General features: G+C 47.2%; 1 protein-coding gene and 1 long non-coding RNA gene across 8 annotated transcripts in view; one reads left to right on the forward strand and one right to left on the reverse strand.

The window, feature by feature from the left end:
• Nucleotides 1–9,368, reverse strand: part of LOC117094189 — a 54,317-nt gene extending 44,949 nt beyond the window's left edge. For all 5 annotated transcript variants that reach the window (XR_004441461.1, XR_004441462.1, XR_004441463.1 and 2 more), the window contains exon 1: nucleotides 9,232–9,368. This is a non-coding gene — a long non-coding RNA (uncharacterized LOC117094189). The remainder of the gene's footprint in view (nucleotides 1–9,231) is intronic.
• Nucleotides 9,245–24,146, forward strand: PNOC (prepronociceptin). Of its 3 annotated transcripts, none has more exons than XM_033229399.1 (3): nucleotides 9,245–9,404; nucleotides 19,200–19,652; nucleotides 23,732–24,146. In XM_033229399.1, exons 1-2 carry the CDS (start codon nucleotides 9,279–9,281, stop codon nucleotides 19,602–19,604), a joined length of 531 nt encoding a protein of 176 aa, XP_033085290.1. In that variant the 5' UTR covers nucleotides 9,245–9,278; the 3' UTR covers nucleotides 19,605–19,652; nucleotides 23,732–24,146. The 3 variants fall into 3 exon arrangements, with proteins under 3 accessions (XP_033085290.1, XP_033085286.1, XP_033085284.1); XM_033229395.1 differs by lacking the exon at nucleotides 9,245–9,404 and adding an exon at nucleotides 18,792–18,951; XM_033229393.1 differs by lacking the exon at nucleotides 9,245–9,404 and having other exon boundaries at nucleotides 18,980–19,593; nucleotides 23,732–24,142.
• The last annotated feature ends 1,945 nt before the right edge of the window (nucleotides 24,147–26,091 follow it).

Raw genomic sequence — 26,091 nt, forward strand, 5'->3', positions numbered from 1 at the left:
TGGAGTAGATAGCATGCCTCACCGTGCACCCCAGCTCTGCCCTCCCACAGTGGCTCAGATCCAACCTCCCCTCTTTCCACATTGGCCTGCAATCTTCCCCCACCCTCTTCCTCATTCATCCTTTCATTCATTTGGCCAAGGAACGTGTGTGGAGTTCCTGATAGAAGCCACACAGAGCAAGTGCCAGGAGCACAGGGCCGCCAGAGCTCTGGCTTCCTCCAAACTCACAATGGGCTTCAGGAAATTGAGACTTTTGTTTTTATCTTATCTTTCTTAATTTGCATTTTAGCGGATTTTATAAAGTATGTAACTTATAAATAAATTAGGAATGTGTACTCAAAATTGACTGCTAGGGGTACAAAGTTAAAGAAGTTTGACTGGGCACGGTGGCTCATGCCTGTAATCCCAGCACTTTGGGAGGCCAAGGCGGGCAGATCACCAGATCAGGAGATCGAGACCATCCTGGCTAACACGGTGAAACCCCGTCTCTACTAAAAATACAAAAAAATTAGCCGGGCATGGTGGTGGGTGCCTGTAGTCCCAGCTACTCGGGAGGCTGAGGCAGGAGAATGGTGTGAACTCCAGGAGGCAGAGCTTGCAGTGAGCCGAGATCTCACCACTGCACTCCAGCCTGGGCGACAGAGTGAGACTCCATCTCAAAAAAAAAAAAAAAGAAGTTTGAAGATTGTTGTCCTAGATTCATTGCTGTTTATCTGTGTTTTCCAATATTTTAGAAAAGAACATTGAATGATTTTATTACATAAAAGTAAATAAAAGCTTTTCTTTCTTTCTTTCTTTCTTTTTGAGTTGGAGGGCTTGCTGTGTTGCCCAGGCTGGTCTTTTGTTGTTGTTGTTGTTGTTACTGTTGTTTAGAGACAGGGTCTCACTCTGTCACCCAGGCTGGAGTACAGTGGCACAATCATAGCTCACTTCAGACTCAACCTCCTGGGCTCAAGCTATCCTCCTGCCTTAGCCTCCTAAATAGCTAAGACTACAGATTTGCACCACCACACATAGCTAATTTTTTTTTTTTTTTTGTAGAGATAGGGGTCTCACTATGTTCCCCAAGCTGGTCTCAAACTCCTGGGCTCAAGCATTCTAAGTTGCTGGGATTGCAGATGCATCCCAATACACCCAGCTAAAAGTAAATAAAAGCTTTCCAAAATCTATTTAAATTATGTTGCCAGTATATGTGGGAGTGTGGCCCAGAACCAGGAGGATGGGAGTTGAGGGCTACCTTCCCACCTGCAGCAGCCCTGAACGTGTGTCTTTTGCCCCCTCCACACCCTTTCTATAGCTTTCCTCCCATGCTGCCCGGAAGCTACTTCACCATGAGGCCTTCATCTCCTTTTCCTCTTCCCTTCTTCCCTCCTTTCTCACTTCCAGGAAAGTACAAATATCTGGCCATTCATAAAATCAAAGAATATTAACCATCTCATCTAACTGCCTCTTCTTATAGAGGGAAAAGCTGAGGCCCAGAGAGAGAAAAGATCTTGCTTAAAATCCCACAGGTAACGACAGAGCCGGACTAGACGCCAGGACTCTTGTTTCTGAGACCAGCTCTCACTCATTCATTTCTCCCCAGTCTAGGGAATGCTTGACCTGTGCTGGGCTGGGCAGTTGTTCTTTCCTCCACCTCCTCTATGCCGTCCCCCTCTTTCCAGGTGGAAATTTAGATCAGAGGAGAGACACTTGAAGTGTAATGGTATCAGCCAGAAGAGGAAAAGAAACCAAAGCAGCCTCTCTCCATAATAGCTGGTAAATAAGCACAAGCTCCGTCGCAGGAGTCTTGTCTGCAATGGGTCTAAGAAATGGGGCATGGGGAAGACCCACCTGTCTTCCAATGGACATGCAGCTGGTGCGCAATGAAGGATCCCTCTGTGAACTGGGGAGAAGCAACAATAAAGAGGTTGTCATCAGCCCAGGCACAGTGGCTCATACCTGTAATCCCAGCACCTTAGGAGGCTGAGGTGGGAGGATAATTTGAGGTCAGGAGTTCGAGACCAGCCTGACCAACATGGTGAAACCCCGTCTCTACTAAAAATACAAAAAAATTAGCCAGGCATGGTGGCGGGCACCTGTAATCTCAGCTACTCAGGAGGCTGAGGCAGGAGAATCGTTTGAACCCAGGAGGCAGAAGTTGCAGTGAGCCAAGATAGCACCACTGAACTCCAGCCTGGGCAACAGAGCGAGACTCCATCTCAAAAAAAAAAAAAAAAAAAAAAGGGTTGTCATCAGAGAGGGAGTGCAGAGTTCAGAACAAGAGGAAGTCCCTGAATGAGTTCTCCTACATGAAGACAGCTGCAGGGATCACTGACGGGCAGGATCAGACATGAGTCCCAGCTCTGCCACTTCAAGTTATGTCAACTCCTTAAGCCTCAACCTGCTCAACTATTAAACGGGGATGATAGCACTTACCCCATAGGATGATGCTTATAAAGCAATTAGCGCAGAGCCTGGCTCATAGCGCTCTAAAGTCGTAGTAATATGATTGCTATGAAATGCAAATAGATTCCACCACAATGAGATGCCATCAGAATTTGGCAACTTTCCAAAAGCAGAAACAGTGTGTAAAGTTTATGGTTTCCCAGAACACACGATTTGGAGTCAACACACCTGAGTTTAAGTCCTGGCTTTGCTAGTTATAAACTGGATGACCCTAGTCAAATTGCTTAACCTCTAAGAGTTTACGTTCATCTTAAAAAGGTGGGTTGATATTAACCCTAGATTATAGGGTTGTGTAATATATGAATATAAAATTTTTTGGTAACCTGTCAAGAATATTCTCTACATGTGGTTGATGAAAAGTATGAAAAGGATGGAGGTGTATCTGCCTCTAGCAAGAGCAGTCCCCTCTTCTCTTCTCTGCTGGCAGCATCAAAATTACAGGCCTTCGCATAGGTCATAAGACAAAACTTAATTAGGGTTCAGCTTTGGCTAAAGCTGCATATGTGATTCTCCAAACAGATAAGCAACTAATTATATTGCCTTTGGAAGCAAGATTACACGCAAATCGATTAAGGTCAAACCATAGCGGTATTTTATCTTTATAAACAGCAAGGCACAATTAAATTTATGAGGTGTCATTGCCGAAAGAAAAGGCAATTCAATATTTCTTTATTCAATATGAGATGCCCAGAATATAGTATTGTCACATAGAAGTATTAGCTGAGCTTGGCTCACCAAGTGAAATACAAGCCATGTAAAATTCAACCTACGCAGGGAACTTTTTATTTACTGATGTTTGCTATGGTTGTATAAAAATAGCAACAACCTGTCACTATTCCCATTTCACAGTTGAGAAGACTGAGGCTCACAGAAGTGAAATAATTTGCACACAGTCCCATCGTTACAAAGTATAAAGTTTCAGCATCAATGTAACAACAAACCTGTTATTATCCCCACTTTGCAGTTGAAAAGACTGAGGATCTCAGGACTTGTCCGCAGTCACACAGGTCCACAGTGTAATGTTTAAACACAAATACAACTCGTGAATTAACTAAGTACTCATCTCCATTTAAATACAGAGCATCATCCAGCATATAGATATAGTCAAGACTTCTTAAAATGAAAAACATCTGCTGAGTTTTCAAAGTTCAAAATCTGATTTAATCTAGAACACAATTGTAGTAGGTGTTGGGAGGTGTATGAGAAAATACAGAATGCTGTCTCTTTTATAATGATATTTACATAATTTTGAGTTTTCACTGACATTCATCTCATTTTAAAGCTTGCGGCTGGGCGCGGTGGCTCAAGCCTGTAATCCCAGCACTATGGGAGGCCGAGACGGGCGGATCACGAGGTCACAAGATCAAGACCATCCTGGCTAACACGGTGAAACCCCGTCTCTACTAAAAAAAATACAAAAAACTAACTGGGCAAGGTGGCGGGTACCTGTAGTCCCAGCTACTCGGGAGGCTGAGGCAGGAGAATGGTGTAAACCCGGGAGGCAGAGCTTGCAGTGAGCTGAGATCCGGCCACTGCACTCCAGCCTGGGCAACAGAGGGAGACTCCGTCTCAAAAATAAATAAATAAATAAATAAATAAATAAATAAATAAATAAAAAATAAAGCTTGCGAGGCACCTGTGGGGTGGATGGAACTATGTGATCATCTCCATTTTGTGGATTCTGTGAATTGCAGGGGGCAATGGATAGCGTTGAGTGTGGATGACTCTTCGAATAATCAGTGGAGTCCATTGTTAAAAGTGAGGGGAGACAGAGAAGGGCCCGGAGGTTGGAGTCCGGAAGGTACATGTGCCTCCGACCCACAGGGAGGGCTTGGCTAGAGCCAAGGACACTCAACAAGGTCTCCCCAAGTGCCAAGGTGCAGGGCCCCACATTTTACCTGCAAATGGAGCATGCACTACATGTCCCAGAAGCTCATCTTCCTTTTACACCTCGCCTCTAAATCCCATTTACCCAGAATTTGAGATGGCAAACATCAGTCAAACCAGCCAACATTTCCTGAATGTGCCAATTGCCCCGTTAATGAAGTTCACAAAAAACCTCAGCTGGAGAGCATTTCGCTAACATCTGTCACAGCTTGTCAGCTCAGCCTATGCACACATTCTGTATTAAAACCTCATATTAGGAAGGAAAGGAAACGGCTCCTTTTCTCCTCCCTTCCTTTTCTTCTGCGATGTATAGCCACTGCCACCATGTGGTTGCAGAGGGCACAACCACGCTGTTTGGAACACTACAAAAATATCTAGAAAGACGGAAACTTCGTAGAATGAGAAATGTAAGGCTAGGCACAGAGGCGCATTTCTGTAATCCCAGCACTTTGGGAGGCCGAAGCGGGTGGATCACCTGAGGTCAGGAGTTGGAGACCAGCTTGGCCAACATGGTGAAACTCAGCTATACTAATAATACACAAATTAGCTGGGTGTGGTGGTGCACTCCCATAGTCCCAGCTACTCAGGAGGCTGAGGCAAGACAATTGCTTGAATCTGGGAGGTGGAGGTTGCAGTGAGCCAAGGTTGTGCCACTGCACTCCAGCCTGGGCAACTGAGTGAAACACCGTCTCAAAAAAACAAAAAAGAGTGTTAGAGTGAATGCTGCATGCCGGATTCTTTCCTTCTCGTATATATTCTTATTGCCTGTCAGTGCTATTTTAATTGCTTACAAACATTAACCCACTAATCATCTTCTGAGACAGGTACTAATTTCATCCCATTTTTGCAGATGAGGAAATGAGAGGTCAAATACAGCTAGCAAGCTGCAGAGCTGCGATGGGAAGCAGGCAGTCTGTAGTCATTAGCAGATGAGAAAGCACACATCACCGCCACTCTGCAGCGTGGGTCTGTTGTGCTGGTGTGGATGGATGGAGCCCCTGAGGCTCGCTGGCCTCCCACTATGATGTGCTCTTCCAGATGCCAGGGCAGCAGAGGAGACTGATCTAACTCAGACCATGGGGTGGACATGGCTTCCCAGAAGGGATGATGCTAGAGGTGTGTGTGAAGGATGAGTTGGAGAAGGATATTCTGGGCAAAGGGAAGAGCAAGTGCCAAGATAAAAAGACATTAAGAAGCCAGGCAAGGTGGCTCATGTCTGTAATCCCAGCACTTTGGGAGGCCAAGGCAGGCAGATCACTTGAGGTGAGGAGTTCAAGACCAGACTGGCCAACATGGTGAAGCCCTATCTCTACTAAAAACACAACAATTAGCCGGATGTGGTGGTGGGCACCTGTAATCCCGCTACTCCGGAGGCTGAGGCACGAGAATCACTTGAACTTAGGAGGCAGAGGTTGCAGTTAGCCGAGATAGCACCAGTGCACTCTAGCCTGGGTGACAGAGTAAGACTGTCTCGAAAAAAAATATTAAGAGCCTGATACAGTTCGGAGCTACACATGATTGGCTGAGACTAGAGGCTATGCGAGGTTAGGTGCTAGGAGACGAGGCAAGAATCGGTCGGTGCTAAGTCCTTGGAGCTCCTCCTGACAGCAATGAGGTTATAAAATTAGTTTAAATATAAGGTGACATCATCAGATTGAAGATGGCTTGGAGGGAAGCCAGAACATTAGGTGGACTAATTAGGAGGCTATTACAATAACCCAGGCAATAAATCTCAACTAAAGCCCTGGTCCTTGGGATAAAGAAGAAAAAATCATCTCAAATGCATTTGCGATACAGTCATTTATATAGGCGCTGTGTTCATTATTTGTTTCAAAACCCGTCTCAAATGTGAATTAATTGGTCAGGTGCAGTGACTTATGCCTGTAATCCCAACACTTTGGGAGGCTAAGGTGGGAGGAACACTTGAGGCCAGGAGTTCGAGACCAGCCTGGACAACATGGCGAGACCTCATTTCTGCTAAAAATTTAAAAACTAACCAGGCATCCTGGGCTCAAACAATCCTCCCAGCTACTTGGGAGGCTGAGGTGGGAGGATCACTTGAGCCCAGGAGTTCAAGGCTGCAGTGAGCCATGATTGCACCACTGCACACCAGCCTGGGCAACAGAGCGAGATCATCTCAAACAAACAAAAATTCAACTCATTGATTTAACAAACACTTATTGAGCACCCCATACTTATCGTCATCCTCTGGGTATGAAATGCTTTGATGATGCACAAGAAGAACTGGGGTGGGCTCAGTTGCAGGTCCCTCCTTTGTTCACATCCTTTTCATACCAGCACTTCCCAAACTTTGACACGGATATAAGTCACCTGGGAATATTGCTAAAAATGCGGATCCTTCCAAAAAATTAGTGGGACCTGGTAGTGCGTGCCTGTAATCCTAGCACTTTGGGAGGCCGAGGCAGGCAGATCACAAGGTCAGGAGTTCGAGACCAGCCTGGCCAACATGATGAAACCCCATCTCCACCAAAAATACAAAAATTAGTCAGGCATTGTGGCATGTGCCTGTAATCCCAGCTACTCAGGAGGCTGTGGTACGAGAATGTCTTGTTCTCGTGCCACAGCCTGGGGAGGTGGTGGTTGCAGTGAGCTGAGATTGTGTAGCCTGGGTGACAGAGCAAGACTGTCTCAAAACAAAAACAAAAAGACACGCAGATCCTGATTCAGTGGTTCTGGGGTGAGGCCCAAGAATATGCATTTCTAACAAGATTCCAGCTGGTCTGCAGGGTGCATTGGAGTAGCAAGACCTTCTACAGTTCCTCAATATCAACTGAAGAAAGAGTAATAAAGGCAGTCATTTTTGGCTTTCTACACTGAACTCTTCATTAAGGGAACTGTATACAGTGAAATGCACAGAATATAAATCTACAACTCAATGGGTTTTGGCAAATGGATACACTCCTGCGACTTCAATCAAGAACATATACATTTCTAGAAAATTCTTTGTTCCCTTTCCATTTAATCCTCCACCTAAAGATGGTTCTACAGGGACCCAAAGTGATACAATCCAGGAAAGCATCTTTCAGATTCAGAAGGCTTGATCAAAAGATAAGTTTCAAGGAGAAACAGTGAAAACTGCACACCTTTCAGGCAATCCTACATAAGATTGCAAACCACTGATCCAATCAACCAATCCTTGGAGCTACTATATTAGAATAGTTTCTTTGTTCAATTTTAAATAGCGAGTTCCACATGCCAGGACCTGTGCTTGGCCTGGAATGCCAAGGTGAATAACATGGCCCTGTGCTCAGGAAGCCAACTGTCTTAGTCTGTCCAGGCGACTGTAACAAAAGAGCATAGATTGGGTGGCTTATAGACAACAGAAATTTCTTTTTTTTTTTTTTTTGAGATGGAGTCTTGCTCTGTCACCCAGGCTGGAGTGCAGTGGCGTGATCTTGGCCCACTGCAACCTCTGCCTCCTGGGTTCAAGCAATTTCTGGCTAATTTTTGTATTTTTAGTAGAGATGGGGTTTCTCCATGTTGGCCAGGCTGGTATCGAACTCTTGACCTCTAGTGATCCACCTGCCTCAGCCTCCCAAAGTGCTGGGATTACAGGCGTGAGCCACCGTGCCCAGCCAACAACAGAAACTTCTTTTTCACAGTACTGGAGGCTGGGAAGTTTGAGATCAAGATGTCTGCAGATTCAGTGTCTGGTGAGGGTCTATTTCCTGGTTCTTAGTTGTGGCCTTCTTGCTGTGTCCTCAAGTGGTAGACGGGACTAGCTAGCTCTCTGGGGCCTCTTTTACAAGGGCACTAATCCCATTCATATGGGTTCTAGTTTTACGATCTCATCACCTCCCAAAAGTTCCATCTTCCATCTCTCTCTCTTTTTTTTTTTTTTTTTTTTGAGACAGAGTCTCGCTCTGTCAACCAGGTGGGCATGCAATGGCAAAATCTTGGCTCACTGCAACCTCCACCTCCCGGGTTCAAGCAATCCTGTCACCTCAGCCTCCCAAGTAGCTAGGATTACAGGTGTGTACCACCACACCTGTATATATATGTATATATGTTTGTATTTTTAGTAAAGACAGGGTTTTGCCATGATGTTGGCCAGGCTGGCCTTGAACTCCTGACCTCTAGTGATCCACCTGCCCCGGCCTTCCAAAGTTCTGGGATTACAAGCGTGAGCCACTGTGGCTGGCCCAAAGATCCCATCTCTTAATACCATCACCTTGGAGGTTAGGATTTCAACATAGGAATTTTAGGGAGACAGAGATAGACCATAGCACTAGCTCACATCTAGCAGGGATAAGAGGCAAGTACCTGGAAGAGAGATTTCAGGGTACCGGGGGTTGGGGGCATTCCTGGCTGCAGCAGGGAAGGTCAGGCAGATGAAGGAAGCACTTGAGTCATTAATAAATCTCGTATTTTACTCATCTTACTTTTGCACGGCACTTTGCAAAACGCCTCTTACAGGTCTCATTTCATCTTCACAATAGGCCTGTGATAAGGCAGGTGCCACTGTGCCCCTTTTATGGGCTATGAAAACTGAGGCTCGAAGAAGTTGATTTAATGTCACATGCTCGTAAGCTGCAAAGCGATGCCTTCAGCTTCCAAGAAAGCTGTCTCTGCCACCACACAGCTGTTCCTGAAAGTGCCTGTGTGGTGTCAAGGCCAGGCAGGTGGCAGGAATCACAGGGGTGTCCTGACACCCAGGACCAACCCAAGAACTCAGACACTAGCAAGCCTGTGTGTGAACACTGAGTCTAGGTGATAGGGCCGGGTTGCCTATGGCCTTGACAATTTACACCCCTGGAAAGTGAATCTCAGGCCCCTAGTGCCATCCTGCCAGAGACAGCAGAGGAGTGTCTTTCCTGCATCCTGTGGGTTAGGGTCTCCGGCCCGGAGCAGCCCCCCGAGAATGGCTGTACTCACTGCCATGCTTCCTATATGTTCCAGCACCTGCTTCCTGCTCCTGCACCATGAAAGTCCTGGTTTGTGACCTGCTGCTGCTCAGCCTCTTCTCCAGTGTGTTCAGCAGTTGTCAGAGGGACTGTCTCACATGCCAGGAGAAGCTCCGCCCAGCCCTGGACAGCTTCAACCTGGAGGTAGGTCCCCAAGGCAAGGCAGAGAGGCTGTCCTCCTCCCTGACTACCTCCTCCCTCCCTACTCCGGAGCAGACTCTGAGTGAGAAGCCAAGGCCTCTCCCACAGCTCACAGGACTTGCCCAGCATCACATGGCCCATAGGAAACAGATGCAGACAGGAGCTGCTCTTCCGACCCAGAACCTTGCGATCTTTCCACCATACCACCTGCAGGAAGAGCCCTGCCTGTGATGCCAGGTAGTTCCCAGGATTAAAATAATGTTACTTATTTCAGAGAGTGTGGCAAATTCAGAAAAGTATAAAAAAAGAGAAATTTAAATCACCCTTAATTACACCAGTAAGAGAAAGAATCCTACTTTTTTCCACTTATTATATTATACCAGAATAAATTTCCCATGTTATTATTTCTTTCCATGAATATAGTCTACAGTTGGCCCTCGGTATCTACAGGTTTCACATTCAAGGATTCAACTAACCATGGATAGAAAATATTCAGAAAAAATTAAAAAATAATAATACATCAATAAAAAAATCATACAAATAAAGCAATACAGCGTAACAACTATTTACACAGCATTTACATTATATTAAGTAATATAAGTAATCTAGAGATGATTTAAAGTATACAGGAGGATGTGCATAGCCATTTTATTTATTTTTTATTTTTATTTTTGTTTTTTGAGACAGAGTCTCACTCTGTCACCCAGGCTGGTATGCAGTGGCACGATCTCAGCTCACTGCAAGCTCCACCTCCCAGGTTCAAGCAATTCTTCTGCCTCAGCCTCCCAAGTAGCTGGGATTATAGGCACCCACCACCACAGCCCGCTATTTTTTGTATTTTAAGTAGAGATGGGTTTCACCATGTTGGCCAGGCTGGTCTTGAACTCCTGACCTCAAGTGATCCACCTACCTCGTCCTCCCAAAGTGCTGGGATTACAGGCATGAGCCACCGTGCCCGGCCGCATAGCCATTTTATATAAGGGACTTGAGCATCTGTAGATTTAGTATCTTGAAAACCAATCTCCTGTGGAGACAGAAGGACCATGTAATTTGTCTAACGATGGAACATGTATGTGCCTTTTATTTTTGATATTGCAGATAATTCAACAGTGAACCCCTTAGTACCAAAATGCTCTCTTATATTTTAAATTTCCAACTTCAGGTGCAAATCCAGTATTAAATTTTTCTTCATTAAATAAACTGCTTTGTCAACTATCTACATTTCAGTCCACATAGTTACTCCTCTCCTATTAAATCCAGTATAGCTCAATCGTTTTTTACTTTATAGTCAAATAACTTCCTTCAAAAGATGCCATCTTTTAAACCCCTTAACCTTTCAAAACAACCGGAAGCACCACAGTTCCTTAAGGCAAACGTACAAATGTAGAACCGAGTATTTGCCGGGGGGCTGACACACCCTGGTGTCTCCCACCTCCAGATAACAGAGGAGGAGATAAAAATCCAGCAGACCCAAAGCACCAAGCTCTTGGGCTCAATGGTTTTCAAGCCCATTTTCCAATCAGTCATAACTACCCAGGGCATCTCCAGTTAACCAATTCACTTACTATATTATACCAGGATCAATTTCCCATGTTATTAATATTATTACTTTCCATGAATATAGTCTACAGTTGGCCCTCGGTTACGTGGTTATAGTAAATGTCTCCTCTTATTCATCCACCATGTTTCTCTCTGAGCTCCTACTCTGCTGACGATTCCCTCTTTCAGGAACCCCAGCCCTCTCTCCGTCCATGTGCCTCATTCTCTTCCCCACTCTGGCTACTGTGTTGGTTCCTTGTCCTCTCCCCACCCCTACATAAAGGATCACCAAGATTCTCTGCTTTTCTTTTTTTTTTTTTTTTTTTTTTTTTTTTTTTTTTTTGTTGAGACGGAGTCTCGCTCTGTCGCCCAGGCTGGAGTGCAGTGGCCGAATCTCAGCTCACTGCAAGCTCCGCCTCCGGGTTTACGCCATTCTCTCGCCTCAGCCTCCCGAGTAGCTGGGACTACAGGCGCCCGCCATCTCGCCCGGCTAATTTTTGTATTTTTTTTAGTAGAGACGGGGTTTCACCGTGTTAGCCAGGATGGTCTCGATCTCCTGACCTCGTGATCCGCCCGTCTCGGCCTCCCAAAGTGCTGGGATTACAGGCTTGAGCCACCGCGCCCGGCCGATTCTCTGCTTTTCACCTCCCTCTGAGAACCCACCCATACATCCCAGGCCTTCTGCTCCTCCTAGGCTGCAGAAAACTCCTAGAGGCACCCTCCCGACCGCCTCTTTCCTGGACTCCAGACCCGATCACTTTCCAGAGTTCCCAGAAATCCTGCCTTCTCTTCCTGCCCTGCCATCGTGCCTGCCTCGGCCTCCTCCCCCATCCATAAATCCCACTCGCACTTCAAATCCCAGATTAAGTGTCCCCTGGTAAGAGAACACTGCACTGATTCTCCACCCACCCCAGTGGAGTGGGCCCTCCTTCCTCGTGTTCTGATTGTTAGTCGTATCTGCAGGACTCTCTCTCCCCATATGGAGTGAGCTTTCTTTACTGATGGAGCTGGGTATCCCAGCATGCAGCACAGTGTGTGGCACAGAGCATAGCTCAATAAACACATCCCATCCCGCGGAAACTGGAAGATTTTAAGACCATTAGTCTCCTAATAGGCACATCTGCTGCAGTCTCTGTAAAGGTTTTACGTTTGCATCTTTCAGAGAGTCAAAAATTTGGAGCACGTCTGCATCTCTCCATAGCATCTTAAATATCTGGGGTCTAGACAACATTCTCAGCTTTACTTCTTTGAAACAAGTCAGAAAATGGAACATAAAATCCTCACAATGGAGGACTAACACCTTCACAGTGCTTGCTAACCCCCCGGAGGATGCGGCTGCCTGCTTGTTTTGGTTTCTAGTTTGTATTCACTTTTAACCTACGTTTGAGTTTAACAAAATGCCTAGAAAGTAGGCACTCAAATCCCATTTCCAAATCTGGCAGCCCTTGACTATGTCCATCCTGTGAACGACAGGGGGACTCATATTTCAGCAAAGGTCCCTTCCCCAGTCCCTCCACCAAATTACATAATCCTGAGCTCTTCCCAGGGTCCTCTGGATCCTTGGCTTCATCAAGAAACTTTTTATTTCTGCTCCTAGTAGACTATTCAAGTATGGCTGCTTGTTGTTAGACTATAATTTTGGTTGGTAAATGACTCACACCCAAACCCATTGCAACGTCCTGGCCTTTAACCTAACTGTGAATGGTACTTACTTCATCAGCTCAAGGAGAAAAAACTGGATTCACCGAGTTATTTTAGAGACAAAAAATAAGGCAACCAGTCCCCAAGAAAGAGTGTGGGGAAATTTATTTTAAACTCCCTAAAATTTGGCCTGGTGCAGTGGCTCACACCTGTAATCCCAGCATTTTGGGAGGCTAAGGCATGTGGATCACTTGAGGCCAAGAGTTCGAGACCAGTCTGGCCAAAAAGGCGAAAAGCTGTCTCTACTAAAAATACAAAAATTGGCTGGGCATGGTGGTGCATGCCTGTAATTCCAGTTACTCAGGAGGCTGAGGCAGAAGAATCACTTAAACCCGAGAGGCAGAGGTTGCAGTGAGCTGAGATCATGCTACTGTACTCCAGCCTCACAAAGTGAGACTCTGTCTCAATCAATCAATAAAATTCCCTAAAATCTATTTCTAAACAAACTACCTTCTGGTAGTTCTTTCTATCTTCATGAATTGAAAATTCTAATAAGGTGACTTGCAGTAGGAGTTCCTTATATGTTTGTCTTCTATGCTGTTCATCTTCTGTATTGGTCCTCAGATATTCTAGCAGGACCTCAGAAAGCAAATAGCTCCCGAATGTCTCTTGGTCAGAAGTGGTGTGACTCTTTAGTGGCAGAAACTTGACCGCCCTTGTGAGCTGCTCCTTTTATCCCCAATGGGTTCATGTGCCTGTTTCCCACTTTGTACCCTAATCTTTGAGCCCAGACACCCAAATGGCCATTCGCTCACTTTCCCTATAAGCCCAGCTTTATGGATCAATTTGGCAGCCATATGAGACTCCAGATGCCCATACGCATTCTGACTTAATATAGTAAATGCCATCAGCGCGGGCTGCCAGAATGTGTCCACCTCACTTAATAAGCCATTAACCCTCTCTGGAAAAAGGCTGGTGAGTTTCCCACACCAGAGGGTCAGGAATTAAGTTCCCATGCCCATCTGGTGCTACAAATGCTGTTGTGAATTTGCCTTCCTCCTATTTGCCCAAAACCCTCTCCTAAATCAAGAGTTGAGATGATTTTGTTAGCATCTAATTTATCTAACAGTGCATCAAGTCTGGGTATGGACTGTGGCATCTGGTTTGATCACAGAATTTCATTTTCCCTGACTGACACAAAATCTAATTACCATCTGGGCTTAGAAACCTAGGGGCTCACAGAAGATGTAAGCACCTCCAGGTTTAACAACTCTTCCACCTGTTTCTGTAAACTGACGGAGCAGAACAATTCAACAAGCAGTTCGGGGCTCCTATTCTGCAAGGATTGGACCAAGCATGCTCAAAGGTCAGATCCAGCTCCCCGACTCTACCCTTCTACGGCTTTCCCAGTGCTAGCCACACTTCTCTGCATCCCTGTTGACTTTGCAGCTCAGAGTTTCTCAAACTTGCCACTGTGGGCACTTTTGCTGGGGAATTATTTGTTGTGGGGGATGTCCTGGGCACTTTAGGATGTTTACTGGCATCCCTCGCCTCTAGGTGCCAGTAACATGCAGACACACACACACACACACACACACACACACACCAGTTCTGACAACCAACAATGTCTCCAGAGATTGCCAAATGGCCCCTTGGCAGGCAAAATCACTCCCAGTTGAAATCCACTCCTGTAGAGTACTAACTCAACAGAATTCTGATCTGAAAGAATACACTACACATTGATTCTAGCTGCTTTTCTTCCAAGTATTTCAGGAGCAGGCTAAGTACAGACCCAAGTGACTCTCTCTGTAGAAGTCTTTAACCACCGTGTTCCGTGATGGTTTCTTCCTCCTCAGAGCAAGTTTCAAAGCAGGATTTCTCCAGATATCATCCAGCCTCAGAATCACCTGGGCTGTTGCTAAAAATACAAGTTTATGGGCCCCCACCCTTGACTTAGTGGGTCAGACTATCCAGTGCTGTAGGTTAAAAATTTGCATTCTAACGAACTCCAGTAGCATTTTTTTTTCTTTGAGACAGAGTCCCGCTCTGTCATCAAGGCTGGAGTGCAGTAGAGCAATCTCAGCTCATTGCAGCCTTGACCTCCCAGGCCAAGCAATCCTCCCACCTCGGCCTCCCAAGAGGCTGGAACTGCAGGCATGCACCACACCCCACTAACATTTTTATTTTTGTAGAGATGAGGTCTCCCTATGTTGCCCAGGCTGCTCTCAAACTCCTGGGCTCAAAGGAGCGTTCCTCCTTGGCCTCCTAAAGTACTGGGATTATAGGCAGGAGCCACCATGCCCAGCACGGTAGCAATTCTTATAGAATACTCCAGAAGTTTGCAATTCCGTTGTTCTTAAGGCAGCCCTCCCTACCTATGGAGGCCCTCCCTACCTATGGAAGGGAGGGCTGCCTTAATTTTTTATAATCAGTTACATTGCAGGTGTGAGAAAGTAGTTCCCTGCATCTTTTTGCTGAGGTCATTCTGTCAGCAACTAGGTTCCATGTGTTAAGTACCTCTGAGCAAAAGCTAAATGAAAAAGGCATGCTCAGAAAAACCATGGCTTGAGCATCACTCCGGGCCAATGTCACCTCCTGTGACTACTAGGTGAACTTGGACAGGTTGCTTCTTGGAAACCCTACCAGGGAAGGAAAGGAACACTCCCGTCAGACCCATTCCCTGTCTGTCCCCTCCAGTCCATTGGAATATGGGCAATACTTCCATCCAAACCTCAGCTCTTGGTCTCATCGAATCCTTTTTCTTGCATTGATTGCCACAATTCATATTGCAAGCACACAGAGGTAGCTGAGTAGATGTCTTGGACTGGGCCACAAAGCATCTTTGAGTTCTTGTTCAGGTTATACTGTTATCTAACCGTGTTATTTTGGACACATTACTGAACCGCATCATAAAATGCAAAGATTGAATTATATTCATGATTTGCAAATCCAGGCAAATATTGGAATTACCTGACCTTTGTAAAATTAAGTTTTTAATTCCTTTGTAAAAATAAGTTTTAATCCCTGGTTCTATTCTTCAGAGACTGAGTTGAGTCTTGAAGTTCTGTTTTTTTGTTTTCTCAGTCAGAGTTTCACTTTTATTGCCCAGGCTGGAGTGCAGTGGCACAATCTCGGCTCACCACAACTTCTGCCTCCCAGGTTGAAGCGATTCTCCTGCCTCAGCCTCCCGAGTAGCTGGGATTACAGGCATGCGCCACCATGCCTGGCTAATTTTTTGTATTTTTAGTAGAGATGGGGTCTCTCCACGTTGGTCTGGCTGGTCTCAAACTCCCAGCCTCAGATGATCCGCCCGCCTCAGCCTCCGAAAGTGCTGGGATTACAGGCATGAGCCACCACGCCCAGCCGAAATTCTGTTTTTAAAAGCTCTGCAGATGATTGGGACCCACATCCAGGTGCGGGACCCTTTAGACCAGGTGTGGGCTCTGTCTCCAAAAGAAAAAAAAAAAAAAGAATAAAAGAATCCTGGAGTCCTGGAGTCCTGGACTAATGGGACAGATGAGTAATCAGATAAGCAAAGGGTGGCAGCAGGGTGACAGGTGCTGCTGCAACAGTGTGCATGCTAAGCACTAGGGGCATTCCAGTCCTGGTTGCAATTAGCTGCGACCCCTGTTCTTCCAGGGACTCTTTCTTACCTCTTTTCATTCCCTTCTTTTATACTCTTAGCTAAATATAAAGTGACTTCTTGATTAATTCAGCTCAGTTCGACAAACCTCTACTGAAACCCTAGTCTTTACTGGAAGGAGAAGATTCCAGCAAGGGATTCAAACATGAGTAAGATGTGGTCCCTAATTTGCCATATTCTGCCCTAGAAGGTATTGCAATTTAATGACATAAAGCATTAAAATTTCCACAAGAGGAATACAAAGTTCTGTGGGAAGACAGAGGCAGGAGAGAGCAATTCTTGCCAGGGAACTAGAAGGTATCAGAGAGGGGCAGCACTGGAGCTTGTCTGGGTCCCAAAGAATGGATGGAAGGATTCAACGAGGTCATTGCATTCGAGGGACAGAGAGAAAGGCATGCGGGTATGAGGAGCTTTGAGGTGTTTAAGACTAGGAACAGCCTTATAGGCCTCAAGGGGCATGTGATGAAGACTCGGAAATAAGACCTAGATGGTGGGCTGGACCAGGTGGTAGAGGGATTTGAATGCTTTGCTCAAGAGTTTGGAGCTGTTTTATGGATACGATAAACAATTAGACAGCTGTGGGCAAGGTAATGACATGATTAGTTACTCCTCAGGAAGGGTATCCTGCCAGAGGTACCACATTGACGACAGTGGCAAAGACCAGAGATGCGGAGATCAGTTAGGGACCCACTTCACCTAACAGGCACTTAGGTGGCAGTAGACGGAGAGGGAGGAGGGGCAGAACTGTAGACTGGCAGGATGGGAGCGGTGAGAGGGGAGGAAAAGATATGCCCAGAGTTTGAAATCTGAGTCAACTGGGGAGTGAGGTGCCACTCAGAGACAGGGACCGAGAGGCCAAGCAGAAGGACAACTGCATCAGATAAGAATGAAATTCACTCGCTAGTAACAAACACCTAAAGTGACAGTGGCTGAAATCAATAGATTCAATTCCTCACAAGGAGTGAGGTGGGGACAGCCCAGGGCTGCAGTGGCAGCTCCAGTCTCCTCTCTTTTCTCTGCCAGTCGGCAGCTTCTAGCCCATGACTCCCATCCTCTGAGTCGCTGCATGGTTTCTAGATGGCAAACACAATGTCAGCCCAAATGTCCACATTCCAAGCAGAAAGTTGGGAGGAAGAGGAAAACGGGATGTTCTTCCCACTTAAGTCAGTCTCCTACTTTCTTGGAAACCCCACCTGATGCTTGACCACTTCCTTTATTTTTTTTTCTTTTTCTTTTATTTCTTTATTTTATTTTATTTTTTGGCAGAGTCTCACGCTGTCACTCAGGCTGAAGTGCAGTGACATGATAGCTCACCATGACCTCCGCCTCCCAGGTTCAAGCAACTCTTTTGCTTCAGCCTCCCCAGTAGCTGGGATTATAGGCACCCACCACCACACCCATCTAATTTTTATATTTTTAGCAGAGATGGGTTTTTGCCATGTTGACCAGGCTGGTCTCAAACTCCTGGCCTCAAGTGATCCGCCCGCTTTGGCCTCCCAAAGTGCTGGGATTACACTTCCCTTTTTTTTTTTTTTTTTGAGACGGAGTCTCGCTCTGTCACCCACAGTGGAGTGCAAGTGGCGCGATCTCCACTCACTGCAAGCTCCGCCTCCCGGGTTCACGCCACTCTCCTGCCTCAGCCTCCCGAGTAGCTGGAACTACAGGGGCCTGCCACCACACCTGGCTAATTTTTTTTTTTTTTTTGTATTTTTAGTAGAGACGGGGTTTCACCATGTTAGCCAGCATGGTCTTGATCTCCTGACCTCGTGATCCACCCACCTCAGCCTCCCAAAATGCTGGGATTACAGGCGTGTGCCACTGCGCCCGGCCTACACTTCCATTTTTATGTCGTCAGCTACTTACCGCTCCAAGGAAGCTTGGGAAACATATATGTTGCCTTTAGGAATAAAACAGTGTTCTGTGCATAAGGAGAAGGGGAGATGAATACAGGCCAGACAGTTGCAGCCTCTGCCCCAGAAGGTGCCCTGGAAGCCATGCAGGAGCTCCATGCTATGATGAGGGGCTCTGCCTACTGACTCACAGCAGCAAGGTCAGGGGTTTCCAGCCGGCTAAGGCCAGAAACCTGGACTGAAATTAGGGGTGAAGCCAAAACAGCAAATAGGAAGAAAAGCCGGGGGCAGAGGCTTCCAGGAGACTCAATCAGAACCAAGAACGTGGGGTGGGGGTGGGGGGGCCAAGGTCAGAACCAGCCAAGAGGGGGTGGAGAAACATCGCGGTCCAGCTGGTGGCTAGAAGTCAGGGTTGGCAGGAGACGCAGAGCAGAGTGTTCCCAGGGACAGGGCGGGTCGCTGGGCTCACATCTGATGATGGCATCTCTCCTCCAACCTGGAACTGGATCACAGGTTCGGCCTCACACATCCAGTCTGCCTACACCCCACAGGGTCTTGACCCCCACTTGCTATAAATGATACACAGATAGTGATGACTGCTGTACGAGGGATGAAAAATTAACAACACCCAGGTAGATCTTTACACACTGACCTTAAAATAAATCTGCAGATTTGACTACATACTTTCACATCCCCAATTTCTTTAACCCATCTGACCTTCCACAAGCCTGAGGAGAGAACAAAATAAAAGTCTTTATGGGTGACAGTCATGAGTTGTGCTTGGCTCCAAAAACCCAGCTAAAGATGTAACAGGGCGTGGTGTTGGGCACATTCATCCTGTCTTAACTTCCTATGTTAACGTGCTGTGACATCAGAGGTAAGTTACGCTCACCTCGCTGAGCTCTGGTTTCTTTGTAAAATGATGGAGCTGGGTCAGATGATTCTCTGTTTCCAATTCTGAAATTCTATGAACCTAAAAACCTGTGTAAAACTGCTGCACGTTCCTTGATAAACTAGATGCTTCAGAAGCACTTGCACTGGTGCAGTGGGCCGGATCTCCTCCCTCGCCCTGGATTAACAGAGGTCCTTGTTCCTTCTCCCCTCCTCTCACCCGTATCTTTGCAGGTGTGCATCCTCGAGTGTGAAGAGAAGGTCTTCCCCAGCCCCCTCTGGACTCCATGCACCAAGGTCATGGCCAGGAGCTCTTGGCAGCTCAGCCCTGCCGTCCCAGAGCATGTGGCGGCTGCTCTCTACCAGCCGAGAGCTTCGGAGATGCAGCATCTGCGGCGAATGCCCCGAGTCCAGAGCCTGTTCCAGGAGCAGGAGGAGCCTGAGCCTGGCATGGAGGAGGCTGGTGAGATGGAGCAGAAGCAGCTGCAGAAGAGATTTGGGGGCTTCACTGGGGCCCGGAAGTCGGCCCGGAAGTTGGCCAATCAGAAGCGGTTCAGTGAGTTTATGAGGCAGTACTTGGTCCTGAGCATGCAGTCCAGCCAGCGCCGGCGCACCCTGCACCAGAATGGTAATGTGTAGCCTGGAAGGGGCGTTCTTCCCAGCTGTACCGGCCACTGCAACCCATGAGTGAGTTGGGCACCAATAAGCTGGGGGCAAGGAGAGACCTCACACACCAACTGTCTTAGCCTTGCTCCCAGGCCTAGAAGCACATTCATCCCCAAACACACACACACACACACACACACACACACACACACACACACACACCCCTCAAGGAGTCCAGCCCACCCTTTCTCTAGGCAGCAAATATTTTCCTATGATTGCACCTTGAAGCTGACCACTTCTGGCTAGAGACTGGTTACCATGGGGATAATAGTAGTATGTTAAGATAACTAATTCTTCTATCACTCCCCAGGAGCTTAGTTACTATGGGGACAGTTAAGTGGACCAATATGCCCATCCGGTTGCCATAGCAACCAGTCAGCTCACCTTTCCTCGAGATTGTCTCTCTAAACACCGAGAGCAGGACCTGCTCTTAGCCATTAGCAGAGTCTGATACCACAGCTATGACGGTGTTATTTCATCTTCAAAGACAGCTTACCGATCCCTTCTCCTTTCCCCAGGTCTCAGGGTGCCTGGCTCTGTGGAAACATTAAAGTTTCCCATTTTACCTGGCCAAAGAGGTCTTGTTAAGATCAGGAGTTGTGGTTTCTGCTCTTCCTCCTTCCATAAGCCATTTGTCCATCCTGCTACCTTGCCAGAGAGGGACTGATTCCTTATGGTCAATGGTATCATTACTGAGCAAGACGTGGAGAATTTGAACCGAGTAGCTACTAGAATATAGACTAAAGGGGTTCATCTTCTTTCCTCCATTTCGATTCTTTCCAGCGTGCCTTTTTTTTTTGCTTGCTTTTATTCCTCTCTTCTTTCTTCCTTGTTCTCTCTTTCTTCTGCTCTGTTCCTACCCCCACAGGCACCTTATGCAAGTCCACATGTCTAATAATATACATCAAAGACCCTAATTGATTACCTGGTCATTCAAAACCCAACTTTCCTTAGGCCATCAACCAATACATCACTTTGAGTGGCATTGGCAACCTAGCACAGTAGAATTTTCTGAAAATTTAGGAAAATCCCAACCATCAAGGCTATGTGCCTTAATTAGTATATGGGAATATGATCATCTGCAGAGTCTCATACGTCTCCTTAAATAGCTAATAAACTTGCCTGTATTCATCCATTTTGCATTGCTACAAAGGAATACCTGAGGCTGGGTACTTTATAAACAAAGTTTATTTGGCTCACGTTCTGCAGTCTATACAAGAAGCACAGCACCCGCATCTGCTTCTGGTGAGGCCCTCGGAGAGCTTTTACTCATGGCAGAAGGCAAGGGGAGCTGGCGTGCCACATAGCAAGAGGGGGCAAGAGAGAGAAAAGAGGAGGTCCCAGTCCCTTTAACAACCAGATCTCCCATGAACTCATTACTGTGGGGTGGGCACCAAGGCATTCCTGAAGGATCCACCCCCATGACCCATACACCGCCCACTAGGCCCACCTCCAACATTGGGGATCACATCTCAACATGAAATTGGAAGAGGACAAACTTCCAAACTGTATCATTGCCCTAACACAACCAGTCAGTTCCTCACAATCACCCCAAAACATTACCCAACTGGGGCTTTTCCCTGAGTCCGAGCATAAGAGAAAAAATATCTGCATGTGCTGTTTTTTTGTTTTTTTTTTGTTTTTTTTTTTTTTTGAGGCGGAGTCTCGCTCTGTCACCCGGACTGGAGTGCAGTGGCTGGATCTCAGCTCACTGCAAGCTCCGCCTCCCGGGCTTACGCCATTCTCCTGCCTCAGCCTCCCGAGTAGCTGGGAGTACAGGCGCCCGCCACCTCGCCCGGCTAGTTTTTGTATTTTTAGTAGAGACGGGGTTTCACCGTGTTAGCCAGGATGGTCTTGATCTCCTGACCTTGTGATCTGCCCGTCTCGGCCTCCCAAAGTGCTGGGATTACAGGCTTGAGCCACCGCGCCCGGCCTGCATGTGCTGTTTTATGTTGCGTCCCATACCATCAGAGGTAGCGGTGTCACTAATAACCTTCCTTGATGATATATTAGTGCATATGCTAATGTTTGGTGCCCACACTTTAGCATGGAGACGGCCCCTTTGCAGGTAGACCGGCATGTTCACCACAGGCCTGCTACCAAATATGGACACATGTATTAAGTTGTGAAGAGAAAGCTGATGTGTTTATTTTAGCAGGATGACTCATCTCCAAAGGTCCCAAATTAACCTGCGCTGCTTTTGAAGTCATACTCTTGGATCCTTCACAAGCCTCCTATTTCTTTCCAGCACATATCTGCACAGTACCTAACAGCAAATCGTTCAAAAGTAGCATGGGTTGAATTCTTTCAAATCTTAAAGACATTCTTCTTTAAAGTGGCTCTTCAGGGACACTGAAGCTCATGTCTAATTCTGAACGATGGCAATGTTCTTTACCTAAACACAGTTGAAAATCAGGCCCATTAACAGGAATCCATTTATTTTTTAAAAAATGATTCGAGCCTCTATCCGGGCAATTGGTTTTTCTAATCTTCTGTTATGCTTCCAACTGAGAGGCACTGAAACAAAGCCGGTAAGAAACTTCTGTCTGTGGCTTTGCTCAGATGTCAAGTTCTGGATGGAAACCGGAAACATTAACCAGCTCATTTGGGTATTATTGATGACTCTCCTTTCTCCTTTTGCAACCGTCTGTTTCTTTTCCCCCAACATGCACAGTTGGTGAGTTCCAATATGGATATTTATGAGTCTATAACAGCTGGCTTCAACCTTATTTTCATTCATATACACACAACCCAACCTGCCCTACACATGATGGAGATGTCTCCATCTTAGGGGACTTGTTACCAATGCTGTCCTTGACTTCTAAGGTATCTAATACTAATCGACATGGAGAAGGCTGGGAAGAAGTGGGACCACCTTACACTGGAATAGGATAAAGAACCCTATTCAGGGCCGGGCGTGGTAGCTCTTGCCTGTAATCCCAACACTTTAGGAGGCCGAGGCTGGTGGATCACCTGAGGTCAGAAGTTTGAGACCAGACTGGCCAACATGGTGAAACCCCGTCTCTACTAAAAATACAAAACTTAGCTGGGCGTCGTGGTGGGCACCTGTAGTCCCAGCTACTTGGGAGACTGAGGCAGAAGAATCGCTTGAACCCGGGAGGCGGAGGTTGCAGTGAGCCGAGATAGTGCACATTACACTCCAGCCTGGACAAGAGCGAAACTCCGTCTCAAAAAAAACGAAAACAGGCCGGGCGTGGTGGTTCAAGCCTGTAATCCCAGCACTTTGGGAGGCCGAGACGGGCGGATCACGAGGTCACAAGATCAAGACCATCCTGGCTAACATGGTGAAACCCTGTCTCTACTAAAAAATACAAAAAAAAAAAACTAGCCGGGCGAGGTGGCGGGCACCTGTAGTCCCAGCTACTCGGGAGGCTGAGGCAGGAGAATGGCGTAAACCCGGGAGGCGGAGCTTGCAGGGAGCTGAGATCCGGCCACTGCGCTCCAGCCTGGACGACAGAGCAAGACTCCATCTCAACAAAAAAAAAAAAAAAAAAAAAAAAACGAAAACAAACAAACAAAAAAACCCTATTCAGAAAGTGTAATGATGTCCTAGGAAGGAAAGGCCTCGGGGTGCAGGCCCACCTCTAGACAGAACTTGTCACAGCTGGTCTTGGGGTTCTGCCTGCCTTTCCTCTGACCCCATACTGCCTTCCTCTTTTCTGCTACCCTCAGGCTTTGATCCTTCTAGGCAATGGAGACTGAGTACATTCATTCATGGTCAGGTATCAGTGCCATCGGGCTCAAAGAGCACTTGCAAACAAAAGAACTATAAAACAAGGGCACTATTTCGCATGGGCTCCAAATACCAGGGAGAACTGTTCTCCAGGAGGGGGCTTGCCGCTGTGCCTATCGAGTCACAGCCCACAGATCTCCCCTTTAGTCTATTAGTCCGGCCAGTAGACCCGGGTCTGAGAGAGATGTGGAGGAGCTGAGGACCCCTCGGGCTACGTTAGGAACGATTTCTTTGGGTTGATAGCTTTTCCTCGCCTCCCTTTCACTGCTTCCGTCTCCAGGGGGAATAGAAAAGGGTGAGAAAAACCATCAGGTTTGCCATTTTTCAATCATTTCTGTCTCCTCAGGCGTCCAGGTGATCCCCCAAACAGCATGTGTCCAGCCCCAGACCTGCCGCCTAGGAATCAGGATTCCTTCTTCCCCAAGGCACTGAGCGTCTGCAGATCTGGCAGGCTTCGTGGCCTCCAGAACCTCCCCGTCTGATTGTTCCTCCCCAGGCCCCCCCGGCATGTTTCACCACAACCCTGTTGCTACATCAGAGTGTATTTTTGTAATTCCTCTAGCTACCATTTCAATGGCCCCATCTCTCCTGCTCACCTGCCTCTTCCCCCTTCTAGGGGCAAGTGAAAGGGATAGGATATTGAACCTGGGGTTTTGACTCACCACTGCCATAACTTGTTTGTAAAAGAGCTGTTCTTTCCGACTGATTGTTTTAAACAACGATTTCTCCATTAAACTTCTACTGAGCAAATGGTTAATAAATTGGTTTGCTGTTTTTAAGTCAAGTGACAGAAGCAGACTCTGCACACAAACCAGCGCTGCGGCTGCCGGGAAGCAGAGGTAAAAAGTGCATGGCCCTGCTGTGTAGAAAGGAGGATGGGCAGGCTGAGCGCAGTGGCTCACGCCTGTAATCCCAGCACTTTCGGAGGCTGAGGTGGGTGGATCATGAGGTCAGGAGTTCAAGACCAGCCTGGCCAACATGGCGAAATTAGCCAAGCATGGTTGGCACTTGTCTGTAATCCCAGCTACTCAGGAGGCTGAGGCAGGAGAATTGCTTGAACCCGGGAGGCAGAGGTTGCAGTGAGCCAAGATCGCGTCATTGCACTACTCCAGCCTGGGAGACAGAGCGAGACTCCTGTTTCAAAAAAAAAAAAAAAAAAAAAAGAATGGGCAAGGTGCACCCTGATGGCACAGCGCCCAGATCCAAGTGCAGCCGGTGGGCGAATGAATGCACATGGCTGTGTGAGTGGACGGGCCAGAGAGAGGGCAGAGTCTCTCCAAACCCCTGCGTGCATCAGCACTGCAGAGAGGCAGGCTGCTGGCGCCACCCCCAGTTTCAGATGGTAGAAATCTGCCTTTTTACCAAGCTCCAGGTGGTACAGATCCTGCTGGTTTGGGTCCAGTGGACTGGGACACACAGCAAGGAGCAGGGCAGAGAAAAACCTGCTGATGCCACTTTTATCTCCAGCTTCACACGTTAGGGTGTGTCACTGTCAGAGTCCAGCCGAGAAACACAAGGCAACCCAAACCGAGTCTGTCAGGGAGAGTGAACCATCTACATGAGTGGGCAGGTCTAGAAGATCAGCAAGGGATGGAAAGGCACTCTGTTGGGAGCCGGAGAGCCCTGCTGGGGGTAAGGGAGTTCCTGGACCCACAAGGACTCTAGCTCTCCATCGCTTTCAGCAGAGAAATACAGCCATTTACTCACACACTGTGGGAGACAGGATCCAATACCCCCACTTCCCTCTGCTCCCCGCTTTCAAACTCCAGCCTGGTGTCTGTCAGCCAAATCCACCCAGAAGCTGGAAAATTGGGGGGTCAACCCACTGATGCAGCTGCAAAGGTAGGGGTCAGGGGGCAAGCTACAGATGGAACAGGCAGGTAGCTAACTTGGTGGGGGTCTTGACAAAAGCAGTAAAATAGGTAATTCTATTCGAGGTGTTCTTAGAGGGATGAGCTAGAACAAGGACACAGAGAAGGGGAGAAGGAAGTCCCTGACTGCACTTCCAAGATATAAAAAAAGGCAAAAAGGAGGAAAAAAGAAACTGTTTTGTGGGCTGCTGGGCGTGGCTGACTCAGGCCATAATGAAGTACCTGAGTAGGATACCCCCACTGGCCAGCAATGTGAAGGAAGGGTCCCTGCAACCCGCCCCAAGAGACACTTCACAATCCCCAAAGCTCCTCACTGCCTCTTTGCCTTCCCTATTCCCAGAGCCTCTTCCTATAGCTCCTGCTTCTCCCCACCAGAAGGATGACTCAGTGCGGAAAGGATCCTGCTGGGTCTCCCACCTAGCCCCCCACCACCTTGAACTCTTATTTTAAATATACCTTGAACGTTTAAACACATTTCCACAACTTCTTCAAGCAAGCCTGGTTTATCTGGCCTGGTCTTGGAATCTATCATTGCTTCACCAAGTGGTTCTTAAAGTTCAGCAAAACTGAAATTGCACAAACCAGCCCCTGGGTGGAATGATACCTTCTGCTTCCAACAGCCTTCCCACCTAGGCCAGCTCTGCCAGCCACTTGGGCCATCGTAGCACCTTGAACTGATGTCTGTACAGAGCAGACCATGTTCAGAAGCCATTCGAGAGGTAGCGTGTGACGTATTTTCTCCCATGTCACTTGCTTGCTCCTCAAAGGACTCAGGAATGCAGTCAAGAAAAGCAGCAGAAAATACTGCCTGGAGTGCCATTATTTCCCAGTTTAT

The sequence above is a fragment of the Trachypithecus francoisi genome, unplaced genomic scaffold, assembly GCF_009764315.1.
Source record: "Trachypithecus francoisi isolate TF-2019V2 unplaced genomic scaffold, Tfra_2.0 Contig01440, whole genome shotgun sequence".
In the NCBI taxonomy this organism is placed as follows: domain Eukaryota; kingdom Metazoa; phylum Chordata; class Mammalia; order Primates; family Cercopithecidae; genus Trachypithecus; species Trachypithecus francoisi.